Below are 15,624 nucleotides of genomic sequence, written 5' to 3' on the forward strand. Positions count from 1 at the left end.
GCTTGAGTCACTCAAAAATGTTAAGCTGCTTTGAGTGCTGCCAGGAAGAACAGTGAGCTGAACACATTGCTTATGCCACCCTCAGTCACTGCTATTTTCCTATGAGCTTTTGGTATTGCAACTACCATGCCATACAATCCCTTTGATATGTTGTGCAAACTTAATCTTAAAATATGATGGTTTTCTTGATTTTACAGACTGTTCCCAACCCAGGTTGATCTAGTGATTCCAGTTTCCAGCATATCTGTCTCCTGATTACATTCAATTATTCCTGTCAGATTGAATAATTCTGCATCATTCTTCTTCAAGTTTTATTTTCCTGGGGTTCACATTTGAAAATATGCCCTGTCAGGTTTATTTCACTCTGAAACACTCCTGCAGTCCCTTCCTCCAAAGCAAGGATTCTCATCTCCCCTCTTCTCTCACCCTTCAGATTAAATCCATCTTTCTCACCATGAGATGAGATACCACAATTACCTTACACATTGACTGAGGTCCCTATGTTTCACACATGGATAGTAAAAGACTAATTAAAAAAAAAAAAAGTCTTCATGCCTTCTATTTCCCTAATTAGTAACATTTCAGTCATGTCCAGTTATTTTATGGTATTTTGGGGGTTGACATAAATTCTACCCTATGTCAAAAACCTTTAGGCAGCAAGTTTTTTGCAACTGAGTGCAAAACACTGAGTTAAGTGCCTTTCTAGTGTTTACTGACCTCACCACAGTCTAATCTAGAAAACGCTGTTCCTAATAAGCTGTTACCCAAGCAGAGTTTTTCAGCTTATTGCAGTCCTAATCTTTCACATAAAAATCAGGCTGCATATTTTAAAAATACCAGAAAGATCTCCCCAGAAATAAATTGCACTTCACACCTCACTTGAAATCTGTCATTTATATGAACACAAAGAGAGCAACTGTAGTGACTTGAGCACATGTGTTATGCAACATTTAAAAGCCATTTCAACCACAGTATAATGGATATCTGAGCACCTTACAGCTGTTTTGTTACATCTATGGAGCCTGATCTGCAGGTCATACACAGGCCTGCAAATGTGATATGGGTTACCATGTTTATGGTACTGGATTGGTTGTTTCAACAAATCTTTTCAAAACAGGAAGCATTCAGAGCTACTCCTGTTCCTGTTTGATGTGCTGTGCACACAACACACCTTGGTTACACGTGTGTTGTATTTTCAGGTCAAAATTTTTCGGCTCAAAATATCTTCTTATCTCTTTGGCTTTTTAACACAAGAATTAATATTTTCAAGAGAGAAGGGAAAATAAATTTGATATGATTACTACCTTTGATGGCCATTATTCAAGCAAAACAATACTATAAAAATAACCTACATTAATCCAAGTTCAATAAAATATTTCATAATATGTTCATTATTATCTAGAGAAGTATTTTATAAAAGTCTCATTTTAGAAATGTGATTTCTAAACTGAGGTGATTCCATACATAGTGCTTGCACAGTGGTTTCTAAGGTATCTTGTGTCTCCTTTGTGACGTAAACTGGTTGTTATGGAGATGGTAAAATATCAACTATTCTTTGTGAGACTGTGTGAGATCAATTTTGGACCCACTGCAGCATCTTTTCTCTGTTCAGTTATAATCAGGTTTCCTTAGCAACAAAAATAAACGTATAAAAAGTATAAAATGTTTTAAAACAAATGTTTGCAAGAATACTTTTAACCCTTTGACATACAGAAATAGAGCTGTGTGTATTTGTAACACATGCAAATTCCATCCCAATTGCCCCAAATTTGTATGGTTTTAACAGAAAAGACTTTTACTGTTACAAAGGTTGAACAACGTAAAAATAAGGACTACTCTTTTTTCAATCTTTGTTTTTAAATTTTATAATCTATACGTTTCAGAAGTACTTTTTATTCCTTAATGAAGGGAGGGAAAAGATTGACATCTTTCACCCCAAAGTCTGGAGTTTGGGAAAGTATGCACAGGACTTTTGTTCAACAGTGCATTAAATGAAATAGAAGGAAAAGGGTTATGTCTGGGAAGTAATAGGTAAAAATACGGTCTAAGATACTTGGCTAAGCCACCTGTATATTATTTTTCTCCATTTTTAACCTATGCTAGTCCACGTGTTTAAGCGTGTAGGTCCCCAGTCAATGATTAAAGAATACATAGCTGAGTCAGGGTTTTGCAGAGTCCTATAGCAAGACTGGAAAAAAGGAATTCCTCCTTCTCCTCCCAGTCTGTATTTTCAATACATACAATTTTTGTCTGGAAAGTTGTAACATTTTCAAGGACCCTCAGTTATTTGTAGATTGCTGTACTTTTACAGAAACACTAAACAGAATAATGAAGCTTATTAGAAATCCATTTTGTACACTCTAATAGTATATTATTTTTTCTGAACAGAGGCCTAGATGTAAGGCAGAAACAAAGCCTTAGGGGAAGGAAGAAAAGATACTCTTTTCTCCTACTATGTGAAAGTGGCAACAAAGTGTGCACTGCAAACAATGGAGACAACTCAGGCACATTTGCCTACCTCAGGTGCCATCCAAAAGGGTGTCCCCACTGAGGTGTTTCTGCGTAGCCGTGTGCTGGTGAGCTGGGCTGAAACACCTGCAGTAAAACAGATCAAAGAAACTTGGCATTAAATTCATTGTCATTTCAGCCAGTTTATTTCAAGTATCTGGAAAACAAACCCCAAGCCTGGGAGCACAGCTGCAGAATGCCTGGCCAAAGGACATGCAGCATTTGCACTGAATTATTTGTTTAATATCAGATTGCTGTTTTCATTCAGAATTGCTGAGAGATTTTTGGTGAATGGCTCGCAGTTTGAAGCACTTTCATTCAAACTAAAAAATTCAATTGGCACCCAAATATCACAACTTGATTTTAAAACTTCCTTTTCAGAAACTGACTCCCTGATCATCATTGGCAGGAAACTTGTTCACTAGCGTATTTGCAGAAGCTCCTGTTCAACAAAACACTTATGCACTTGCTTAAATCTTTCCCTACTGAGAAAAGCTCAGAAGCCCAAGCTTACACTGCAGCTTGTACTTAAGGAACTAAGCCCATACTTAAAACAAAACTTTTGGATCAGAGCTTTGTTGACTGGAGCTGGACTACTGAAGAACAACTGAAAAAACCCCAAAAGAATGAATTAGAGTGCAATCGAACAATGTTAACAAATCAGAATGAACTTTCACAGCAAATCTTCTGTGCTCTAGTCAACATACAATTGATGGAGTTCAGTCCAGCAGCGTTCCAATGAGTTGACACAAACCCAACATTGACTTAAAAATATATTTTTGCTTTAACATTTTTTAAAAACAAAAACCACAGTGGTTTGCCTCTGTGGCATTACCCAGAGACAAAAATGGGCAGAAACACATATATACACACTGACTGATGCCAATAAATAAAAAATTGGGATTCATAAGTTAAATTATTTGATTGTTGGCTTCAACATTCAATTCTGTGTTAGCTTTCCATTTTGTGCAATTGCAAGTCTTCAGTGACTTCCTGAGTATTGCTGTGAAACAGTTAATGGCTGTTAAAGCCTCTGTGCATTTCACTGTGATCTCTCTTCAGCTAGTTTAATTCCTAGCTGCTATCTAGGGATATTCCAAAACAGCGCAAAATACCAAAGAGCTGAGAGAGAGAGCATGAGAATAAATCAATGATAAGTTGCAGACATTTTAGGTCGACTTATATTGTGACCATCATTTATTCAAATATATTAGGCTGTCAAGAGCAATGGTGGGAAGAAATGTGTGTTACATTGAAAAAACAAGCTGTAAAGTCAGCAATAAAGGAAAGAAAAGTCTCAATTAAAGATATCTGTGTAACCCTCTCTGTGACCTAATATCCATATGTACAGACTTGAATACAAAGGAACTTTTTAAATCAAGATTGTGTCTCATTCTGTGGACAGAATGGATAGAATTCACTGAATATGTCATAATTTAATTTTTTAAACCCCACTGATTTGAATTCTCACTACTTATTTAATATAGCCAATCCTATACTAAATTTGAAATTATTATTTTATTTTATTTTGACATGTTTCTTTCCCCACTCACCAAACAATAAATCTGCTTAACATTCCCACAAACTGGCAGAGGATTATTAGTTCCAGGGATTAACCTAAAAATATCCAAAGCATCCACTGTGTTTGGGTACTTAATCTGAGATCTTTCAGTTTTCAGGCACTCCACATGCCTCAAGCAGAGTTGCAACAGATCTCAGCTGCAGTTCAAGAACACACAGTTCTTCTGCAAAGGGGGACAAGATGTTTCAAACTGGCTATTGGGAAACGAGGAACAGAGCTTGATGTGACCCTCCAGCATCACAGAGAAACACTGGTAGAAGCAAGAATAGTCTCCAATTTGATGCCATTTAACTTTCTGAATTGCAAGTCCCTTCTCTTCCTGAACACCTTGCAATTGCACTACGTATCTTTCACTTTCTACAACAAATGAGACAAAACAGTTCTACAAACAATATCACCCCTGACTCAGTCCTAAATCATTTCCAGAATCTCTTCTCTGTGACTACAGCTGTGGACTAGACGGGGAAAAATAGCAACTTAATAAAAGCTTGGCACATGATGTTTCTTTAGTCAGAAAGCCCATAGTTATGTGGGCATTTCTTGGCATTTCCTAAACCATAAAGCATTAGGGAACACTTGAGATTTAACTCACATTTTTTTCTGATCCTGTCACATTTGTTTTAATGTTCTAGTACTACTGTTGTAATTTAAAAAGTAGGAAAAAAACCCTGAAACATAAATGTGAAATCAAAGAGACCCATGGGACACCAGAAAGATTGGGATTCTCAGTTTCCTTGAATGTGCCACTTGGAGTTCTAAAGAACTTTAGAAGCTTAGCTTCTGCTGCAGCTAAGGTCTCTAATACATTTGATAAAAACATTTTGCTTTGGGGAGAAAAGCCAACTTTTCCCATAATGGAATACAAACAAAGATTACTCTGCCAAAATTACCCCAAGTGAGAAGGGATCTTCCTCCCTTGTAGTCGGTCAGAGACTCACTCCAAGTTTTGCTTTAGGTCATATGTTTCTCCCTACACTATTTTAATTGCTGTCCTTACCATTCAAAACAATGAATTTCTGTCCCTAAAAGACACTAAGGAGTCTCTTATTTCCCAACTTACTTTAGCATCTTCAATAGATTTTTATATTAAATTTATAATACCATGACGCCATCGATATTAAATTTTCTTTCCACTACATAAATATTTTAGGATTTAAAAAATAAAAAGTATTTGCAGATTTTTTTGGCACACCATTTTACCCCCACTCTTTTGTGAAGATTCTTCTTTACCTTCATGCACTGCTAAACAAACATCTGTTATTCACACACTACTATTCTCAATGACAATTACTTTATGTATTATAGGGTTTCATTAATAAATCATATTACAAATAATCTGCATCTGTTACCTTTAATAAAATTGCCATTCCCTTGCACACATATCTGAGGGATTAAAGCATTTCTTTATTTTTCTAAGTGTGTGTTCCAAGCAGGAAAAAAAAAGCTGAAATTACTTAAATTCTATTGCCAATCGGTTTCTATTTCCCTCCTTCCCTTCCTTCCTGCCTCCCTCCTGTTTCTTATGATGCTTCCAGACTGGCAGTGCTCAAATCTAACAGCAATAATCACAAATTAAATGGATGTTGGGTTTTGGACCCAAGGGACTATTTTACCTTCTGCTCAGAGGGAAAAAATATGCTTAAGGCTAGCAAAACCATTTCAGAAAGTATGTTTCCTTTTCATATGCAAAAGAGAATATCTAAATTTAAATTAGGAGGACAACTGCCCTGAAACTGATATTCCTTGTGAAATGCAAAAGAGCTTTGTAAATAAAATGGTACCTTGGAACTTTTAAAATTACTAAATTAAGTTTTTAAAAGTCTATTACTGATTTTTAGTTAGAATTTTTATTCTTGCTGCAATCAGCTTCCTTCAGCATTTTTCCTTCTCAAAATAATTCTGAGTATCCTTCTGAAAAAGTCTCTTACTATGGCATTCTGCCTTCTCAGGGGAAAGTAAACAAATGCCTTTGGCTGAACTGCATGTATCAGAAAAACAAAAGGGAAGTGGTCATTACCAAAGTCAACGAGCTTGACTCCACCTTCTGTTGTCAGGAGAATGTTGTTCCCTTTCACATCACGATGAATGATCCGGTTATTGTGTAAATGCTGGAGGCCCTATATACCAGCAGTAACAAAAGTAAGTTTACTCCCTTATTTAAAAACAATTACCCTACTATTAGTGAATGTAATGAAGACAATCTGCATATACTCTATAGAAGCATCTGTGCACCGCATTACATGCCTTGACACAACCCCTGCTGCTATAATAGCCCCCATAATATTGTCAGCATTACCATACTTTATAAATGGAAAATGTATGTAGGAGATGAGTAAATTGCACCCTCTGCTGTCATTACAAGCCCAACGAACATCCTTACCAAGAGAGCCCCATATAAGATGTATGAGATTATAGCTTCATCCAACCTTCGGCCACACTTCAGCAGGCCTTTGACAAGCTCTGTGACAGAACCTCCATTGCACAGCTGTGAAGGGGGGAGGAGTTGTAAGGATGGGAAAAAAACAAGTTCTCAATTACTCAATACTATACATCACTAGGCTATAAACACTTACTGTGCAAAACTGCGCTGCACAACAAGTCTGGAGAAAACTAGATTTTCCCCTTGCAATTATTTATGCTGTTACTCCACCTTAGAACACATTTTATTAGCAATGTTATTAATAAATCACAGCAGCCTGGGTGGGGGAAGGGAAGTGAAAACTGAAGATTATAAACTGTAGTTTATAAAACATCACTAAAAATCAAAATATTATGAACAGGACTGTAATTTGATGTTAAAAGAGGATTTATAAATCCAATTTACATTATTTGATTATTTCCCAACAATATGTGCATTGCCTTTTCAAAAAAATCCTTCTGTGCAAAGAAAAGGAGGCAACAAATTCCAGTCATTTTACACTTTCACTCCATCAATGCTCCTGATGGCAGGCACTATAAAGTAGACAGAAGCCATATCTCTACCCTCAGATTTAATGCCATGTGCTATCAACAAAAGAGATACATTCTAATCCAGAAAAGCAGGTTCTTGCAAGTATTTCCTACCAATGGGCTGCCATATAACAAAAGAGGAGGAGAAAAAGCAAAATTAGAATCTTTGTAAATATGTTCTCACCCACACTATAATTTACTGTCCATGCTGTTCTAAGCAGGTATTCATCTCTATCCTTTCTCCTCTTTCTATGTCCTTTTATTACCTTAATATTCACAATTGTTGGACAAAAAAAAAAAAGATGGGAAAAGTGACTGCCTTTCTCTCATTGAATTTTCTCTTCTATACCTGTTTTTGTAGCCACCACCCTTACCAACGTTTCTGCCATACAGAATCACATGAATTTCAACATAAGTTCATTTTACATTATCAGTTAAAATACTACAGCTAAATCAGGAGAACGGTATGAAAACACAAACTCTCAAGTTTTGCATATTTCAAATAGCTTTTATAAACTGTTTATCAATTCAATCACAAATTTCTGTGATATGATAATATTTTCCTTAATTTATTACTACCTTCCACTTGTATCCAAAAAATTTCACTAGACTGAAAGTTTTAGTTCATGGAAAGGACTGGATCACATGATAAACAAGACATCCTTTATGTAAATAAGTTCTTGAAGCAAAATTTCCTCACTGAAAACACTGGTAAGTTCTGCAGAAATTGACTTTATTTTTTAATTCATTAGTAGAATTCATTAGCGAATTTATTTTTTTATTTTAATAAATTAGGTGGGAGCATTCAGCTCAGTATCAATCATCATATGTATTTACATGAAAGTGCATGTTTTTCTTTCCATGCTTAAACACTTGCTGACAAGCCATTATGTCAAAGAGTTTTACTTATTGCTTTAATTGTGCTAACTATTCTGCTGAGACGGGCTGGAAACTTACCTCTAGCCTGAAAATAAAATATATAAAAGTATGTCCTAACTTCAAAAAAAACCCAAGCTGGTTCTGACTGAAAAGTAATACAGACTGACAGCTGTTTGGTACCATATGTTAAATGAATGACTGACTCTGAAAATAAACATATCCCACAAACACTCCTGCAGCTGTCAGTGACACTATTCTTGACAGCAAAAATCTTGGACAAAATTAATTTGAAAACTTCATTATCACTTCATACTTAATGGTAATACTTTAAAAGGTGGAGTGATGCACATTCAAATGGAAAAGTAGGGAAGTTTGCTTAGTGAGTTGTCCAAGACTTGCATCATCATAAAAATACTTACGGTGTCCATTTTTGCTACCCTTCCTCATCATAGGCATTTATCAAAGTAAGGTCCTGCTTGGAGTGAGTAAACATGGCAAAACTGTGCCTAAAGGAAAAAAATTCTACCTTTTTATTACAAATTTTGGAAGTCACACATCAAATGAATGTATTTCATCAAAGACTCGGGGATCAAAGTCTGAATACTTTGTATATTCCCTTTTACTGAAAATGTGTCATTAATTTATAATATAACAAGTAACTGCTATGCATACATAAATTTGCATGTAAATTCCAAGGCAAAAAATAGTTTGCCTTGTCTGGTAAATTTGTCCGTATAAGGAAAACACGTTTAGTGTTTGATACATATAGTGTCAAATTTCTTCAAAACTTTGGATAATATGCGCCAAGAACCACCTGAAATGTACCTATTTAATTGATAGAGTCTATACAAACATACCGACCTGCTCAAATTCTACAGTCAATTTTGTTACACAGAGCATGTCTAGATTTTGTTTTACAAAATTTTGTTATATGGCACTTGATGGACCTTTTAGAAACAATACACTTGTACTTAGAGAGAAAACACACTGGAAACCAAGCCCAAATTCAACATGATGCCAGCATGCATACAATAAAAAACAACACCAAAACAAAACCACTAACATTCCTTTTTAATAGTTACTGAAACTTAAGATGAAACAATCTAAAATTTTTCATTCAAGCTACATGCTTCTCCAGTACACAGAAGTTAAATGTATTGTTGGGATTAACTTAAAATGGAAATAAAGATTCCCTATTCTGATTCCAGTCATCGTTCAAGAACAGGGAGTGGCATTTCTAAAACAATCAATAATTAAAAAGTGAATCCTAACTTTTACCAGTCTGGTTATGACAGAGAGAAAGGTCTGAATGGTCCGTTACTGCCCATGAGAGCAGTAACTGTCTGTGCAGAGTTCTGTACCAATTAAGCCTAGAAAGCATATAGAAGAAATCCTCATCTTGCAACAACCTTTGGCAGTCACTTAACTGGAAACAAGACCACCAAAGTACATTTGACACTGTAAGAATACTGATTGCTGCTGAACAAGAAGAGTTAATAGAAGGCATTTCCGTAGCTACATTTTCAACAACAACCAGCCTCTAGTTTTAAATTACCATAAAACAGACTTTCCCACTACACTTTCACTGTCCACTTCTTCAGTAGGCAGCTTATTTGTTAACTGCCCTTCATGTTACTACTTCATCATCTTTTGCATTCCTCTCAAGTGCTTGAGCTTTCCAAAAGTTTAGAGAAATGTCTTATCTAATGTTTCCTCCAACAAGAAAAAAAAGGAGCTGCTTATTTTGGAGGCAGAATGTAGCAACTTCAACAGAAATTAAATGTAAGGACATTCCCTATTGAACAAACTTTTAAATGGATGTGATTTTCAACAGTAGGCTACCACACATATCTATCAACAGTCCTTAAAGGCCCCAAACTGAGAACCATGAAAGCCTGTGACTCTTTAGCAATAACAAACAAAAACCCAACCACATTTTCTAGGTAAGATGTAATATAATCAAAATGTTTTTACCTCAAGTACTAGCCAGAGCTGTCCTCCCACATATTGATCTGCTTTGTAAAACATGCCATAAAATCTAACAACATTAGGATGATTGGGAAGAAACTGCAAAATATTATATTCAGCTTCAATTTCTTCATCTACATCCTACATAAAAAACAAACACATAGAACATATAACGACAGTTACTCTCAACAAAACAAGAATAAACTCCCATGGATAAAAAGAACCATTTATTAGTTTGTACTTTTAAATGGTTTTACTTTAATGCAGTTGAAGTTACACTAAACTGTAAATTTAATGCACACCAAATCACGCTATTTTTGCTCTTTTTACACACAGAAAAGTGAAGCCTATGTAAAGCAAGCAGTTGTTCTTCAAGAATTTTTCAGTGCATAATATACTTAAACAAGAAAATTAAAAATCATACTTAACTTTGCTCAGTTGTCTAAATAAGAAATTTACACATGCATGATTTTTAACCTGGTTTTAATCATGCATACTTTTAACATGTGAGCTAAATGGAAATATATGAATCTTTGATTTATTCTTTTTTCTATGGTCATCAGATGGGACTAAACAGAGAGCAATTTCACTAAACCTCGAAGGGGACATCGGTAAAACCAAATACATTCTTATGAGGAAAGACACACACCAGAAACAATGAGAGACAAAACAACCACCCATGAAATAAGAAAAGGTTACTATTTATTAATGGAAGAATTCTGTGACAACCACAAGATCCTGTTTAATATCAGCACACAGGTCACAATTCAGAACAACGCTCAAGCAATGGAACTTTCCCTGTTTCTGCACAGACTGTGACTATTAGAAAATTTAAGCTTGTGCCTTCTTCAGATTTAGACAAGAGAAAACCACAATGAATTTCAGGAGTGATTGATGACAGAAGTATAACGTTTTTAGTAAATATCTTAGCACAACTGCTGTGATCGAACTCCAGCTCAACTCATTCTGAAGAGCTGCCAGGTAAATCTTCTATTGAAAACTAGGGCCTTGGTTCTCAAGGGAAGATAGGTATTTAATACCCACTAAAACCAAAGCTGGCACAGACCTCTGAGGATCTGAGATGTGCTCTTCGCTTTTTATCTTAACTATTGCCTCACACTATTATCTACTTATAAAAGGTAACTCTAAAATATCCTAAAGTTCACAGTGCTTCTGTGATGGGAAAAGTAATTCTTCCAGAGTGTACACAGAATAAAACAAGAACCTTAACAGCATCTTTTATTTTCCCTGCTATAGCAGGCCCTATGAGAAATTCTCTGTGCCTTCACTTGCATGCTCCAAGCACAGATAACTAAATTTATACCAAAAGAATTACACAGACCTAAAATAGAAACTAGGCAAATTATGTACTCAAAGATGATGAAATTGTAAGCTCATCTTTCAGTTTCTGGTACTACACTCCTTCGGTCCATGCATTCTGCAAAATTGTTCCCTTCTGGATGTTTCAAAATCTTACACATTTGATTTACATTTCAACTCTGGTTTACAATTCTTTTCAATTAACACTGAAGTTACAGTTTAATATTTTTTACTTACACTGACAGGATCCAGAATCTTTACTGCTGCCAGGCTCCCGTCTTTCTTATTGGCAACCTTATAGACTTTACCGTAAGTGCCTTTCCCAATAGTCTCTATAATTTCCCAGGTATCTGAGGGATCGGCTAACGATTCTAGTCCAATCATACTGGAATTATATTGAAACAATCCATACAATGGCTTCCTGGAAAACAAAGCAGACATACATAGATTGGGAAGCCCTAAGTAACTCTGTACTAAAGATGGCATCTTATGATAAAGAAATCAGATGTTGTCCAAATTTGAGAAGAAATGCAGATAGAATCATAAATGAAAACCAGACAGAAAGGTAAGATCACTCAATGAAAAGAATGGAAACAAAACTCTGGGGACCACTTCTCTTTCCTTACTTTATTGTATGTATTATTGCTTCAAACTGCCCCACACGCTGCACCATTCTAAACAAATTTTAACAAGTTCTGACAAAATCCAACCCCTCCCTCTACTGTACACTCTTTAATGGGCATTTTACACAATCGGAGTAGCACAGCTTATGAAATGAGGTCTTATTTCTTGTGCTTTGAAAAGCCATGTCATGGGTTTTACATATATTTGTGTAATGCTCCCTGGAGATTGCCAGACAGGTCTTCAGTAGGTATAACGCCCCACTATATCTGACTTATCTACAACAGGGGTACATATAACTACTTTAATAAATTTAAGACTGGGCTGGCTGTATAAAAAAATACAAATCCACTTGAAAATAGGGAACAGGTACACCACTGGGGTGACATCCATCACTGGAGATGTTTCTCAACAATTGCATTTGTCTCTGTATGTCAGTCACAGTGTGTTATGGTCTACTACCCTGGCTGACTGCATCTCCAAGTCAGGGGACTTGTTTCCCCAAACACTCCTGAGCAGATCCTGAAGCAAAGGGACCACTGCAGCCTATGCAAAGAGCTCCTTCCCACCTCGGAATTACATAGATGGCAAGTTCTGGTGATTAGGAAAATAACAATACCATTTTAGGATTTCAAGTAGTGAGAATGTAGATCTCGTCCCTGAACTGAAATTAGAGAAAGGAAAGATGAAGTTTAAGATGAGATTAACTTAACTTTCATATATTAATAATCATTATTAGGGAAGCTCAGTGGTTAATGGTTCTCTCAGAAAAAAAATTATTTGCCCGTTTAGTGGTTGTCAGTAGGTAGACCAGCTATCTGTATGCTTAACTAGGAGATGTAAAGTCTGACACCCAGAAGAAAAATAAGAGTGTAATCTTGACAAAAGCAATTGAACACAACAACTCATTGATCGCGAAAGCTCCTGATTTTTGGAGATGGATGAACTAGCACATCAACATACACTTGAACTTTAAGGCTTGAGTCACTTCTTTCCAAGCATCTGATACGTGAAAATCTGTCTGAAATAATTTTAAAACCCTGCTGTCTTACCTCTTCACCATTTCTAGCACCAGTGACAACTATCCGGCATAAGAAATTTAGTCAGAAAGAAATGTGAGCCTGGTTGCGGAAACCGACAAATTAATAGGGATTCAAGCAGCAGTGCTTCAATCTAATTAAAGAAATAATTGTGCTTTCTATTCATGACAGAGAAGAAAACAACCTATGAGCAAATCTATACGCAGTGCAGGTCTGTATAACAAAATTCAGAATGGAAGCATGTGTATAAACTCACTTGCATGCTTTGTTCCTTTACAGAAGAAAAATGATTATGTGTCCTCAAAGTATTTTATCTATAGCAGGCACAAAACATGGTTATTACCAAAGTCAGGTTAGAAGTAGTATAATCTCTCATATAAAACAATGGGAGGCACATTTAAGAGAAAACCTCTATTTTCCTCCTTGGTAAAACTGTATTTGCACTGAAGCTGGTGCCAAACAATGCATCAAATTGCTTTGGTCTCTTCACAAAAATAAAAAGGCAAAAAATAGAAGAAAAAATAAGGGGAGGGCAAAAAAAAAAGCAAGAGTCAATGTCATTTATCTGTCGTGGGTCAAAAATGTAAGTTATTAGGACAGTTTCTCAGTATTTGGATCAGTACAGCACGCCACAAATCAAGAACGGTATTCTGAACACATACACTTAGTACCTCAACAGAGAAGCAGGTCAGTGAAAGACTTCTCTGAAATCAGTGAACAGACTGTACTACATGCACTGAGAACAGCAGCCACAGATATGGAGCTCCTGATAAGCCAAACTTAAGAGCAAGTTTTGCTTGCAGGGTGAGGGTGGTGGTGAATACAAACATGGGAACAGTTGCATCTCATGAAAAAAAGAAAACCAACACAATAACATATTGAAGGTGTGGTTTTAATGCTTTAGGAGAATCATTACGGATGTTCATGTGCAAAGAAACAGGGAAGAATAAACTGGAAATAGCTTTGATGCAACCTTACAAAGAAAAGAAAGGACAGATTGATATTTATTTCTCTGTCACTGTAACAACTGCCCTATCATATTGTTTTGTTTTAAGGAAAACCTTACTTATCCTCAACAGCTGCTTGAAGGGACACACAATATTACATCTGTATAAAGAGTGCCATGCATCATTTTCTGGACAGTCTAGTGTCATTGCCTGCTCTTGTTCTGAATAATATGTAAATGGTACATCCAATTTTTCAAAACACATTAGCATTTCTTTATACTAGAAGACACTGTTGACAAAATAAAATCTAATGCATAATTTTTACAGATACAAGTCATGATGGAGGACAGAAGAAAAATTTTAGTCTGCATTTTTGTGCATTTTGATAACACGGCAGCATTTACATGTAGCACGTTTATGCATTACATGGAATCAGATTCACAAAATACATACCATAAACCTCTTCTGTTTAAACTAAAACAGCCTCTTGTTGGACTCAAGTAATACATATCTAAATAAGGCTCTACATATGTCATCAGTGAAAGTGACCTTAGCCCTTATGACATTATTGCATTCCTATGATAGATGTGAATATTTTACAGTACAAAAAAGCAAAAGGACAGTATCTGGTATTATCTTCAATAATCTAAAATCTAGATTAAAAAGAAAAAAACAAACACTAAATGTAAACATTATAGGAAAAAGTTGAAGCTATAAGGTGAGTTTGTGCTTCTCTTCTTCTATTTCCCGATTTGCTGAGCTTTAGAAAATAAAATGCCCCTGTTTTAACACAGGCTGCCATTTACTTCTTATTTATACAGTGAAAAGTTCTGTACGAACACAACCACTTTTGCAACAACCCCATATGCATACAGACTGGGGAATGAGACGCTGGAAAGCAGTGCCACAGAAAGGGACCTGGGAGTCCTGGTTGATGGCAAGTTGAATATGAGTCAGCAGTGCCCTGGCAGCCAGGAGGGTCAACCATGTCCTGGGGGGCATCAGGTAAAGCATCGCCAGCCAGTTGAGGGAGGGGATTGTCCCACTCTGCTCTGCTCTGGGGCGTAGTGAAGATAATAGTAGATACTGTCCTTTTGCTTTTTTATACTGCCTCGCTCGACTCCTACACAACAGTGATTTCTTTCTGCATTCCAACACACCCCCTCTTCTAGCTTACAGTAAGATAGAGGTTCGAAAATTAGTATGAGCCTCGCTCTAGCTTGGTGCTTCCAACAGTCACGACACACAGTACTAGAGAGTTTTGAATTCTAATAAAGCTGGCAGGGACAAATAGCAATACCAGCCAATACTAGTGAAATGAAATTGAACATATCATTTCCATACAAATAACTCATGCAGAGGGTTAGTTTTTGCAATGTTCCATTTGTCTAACCCCTCTTGTCTCTTGTGAAACAGCTGGCTTATACACTTCTGGCATCTACAAATATTGTGGAAGAAGAGACTGTCAAATTCAAAAGTAAAGTATTTCACAATTTGTAGGGAACTCAATATTGGTCCCACACTAAATTAAATAACTCACAGATAGAAGAATTCAGAAAGTAAAGTTGACGTTATCAGCTTAGGCTTCACCCACCCATGACAGCCCCTATTCTGCTGGCTAGAAATGGTCACACACAGACAGCTACCTCAGAAACAATTGTTAGAGGAATTAATGAACCAACAAAAGGCACAAGATCGATAGTCAGAACAGCTTCCTCTGCTAGTCTTCTCCTGTTGTTTCTCACTGGCTAGGTTAAAACAAAGAGGATGTCAATATTTCAAAATGAAGCATACAAAAAAATCCATCAAC

The 15,624-nt window shown here is 36.2% G+C and overlaps 1 protein-coding gene across 20 annotated transcripts in view; it reads right to left on the bottom strand.

The window, feature by feature from the left end:
• The window catches only part of MYO3B (myosin IIIB), a 201,511-nt gene that overhangs the window by 162,042 nt on the left and 23,845 nt on the right, over positions 1–15,624 (bottom strand). For 19 of the 20 annotated variants that reach the window (XR_004358038.1, XM_032693338.1, XM_032693339.1 and 16 more), the window contains 5 exons: positions 11,444–11,627; positions 9,893–10,027; positions 6,471–6,575; positions 6,108–6,207; positions 2,519–2,595 (listed from right to left, as the gene is read on the bottom strand). Coding sequence is in view for 19 of the 20 variants with exons in the window: in XM_032693338.1 (XP_032549229.1) it covers positions 2,519–2,595; positions 6,108–6,207; positions 6,471–6,575; positions 9,893–10,027; positions 11,444–11,627 (601 nt within the window). In the remaining variant the exon portion in view is untranslated. Of the gene's footprint in view, positions 1–2,518; positions 2,596–6,107; positions 6,208–6,470; positions 6,576–8,337; positions 8,425–9,892; positions 10,028–11,443; positions 11,628–15,624 lie in introns of those variants that run through there. The other variant, XM_032693346.1, reaches the window with a different exon arrangement.

Source organism: Chiroxiphia lanceolata, chromosome 7 (genome assembly GCF_009829145.1).
Source record: "Chiroxiphia lanceolata isolate bChiLan1 chromosome 7, bChiLan1.pri, whole genome shotgun sequence".
Taxonomy (NCBI): domain Eukaryota; kingdom Metazoa; phylum Chordata; class Aves; order Passeriformes; family Pipridae; genus Chiroxiphia; species Chiroxiphia lanceolata.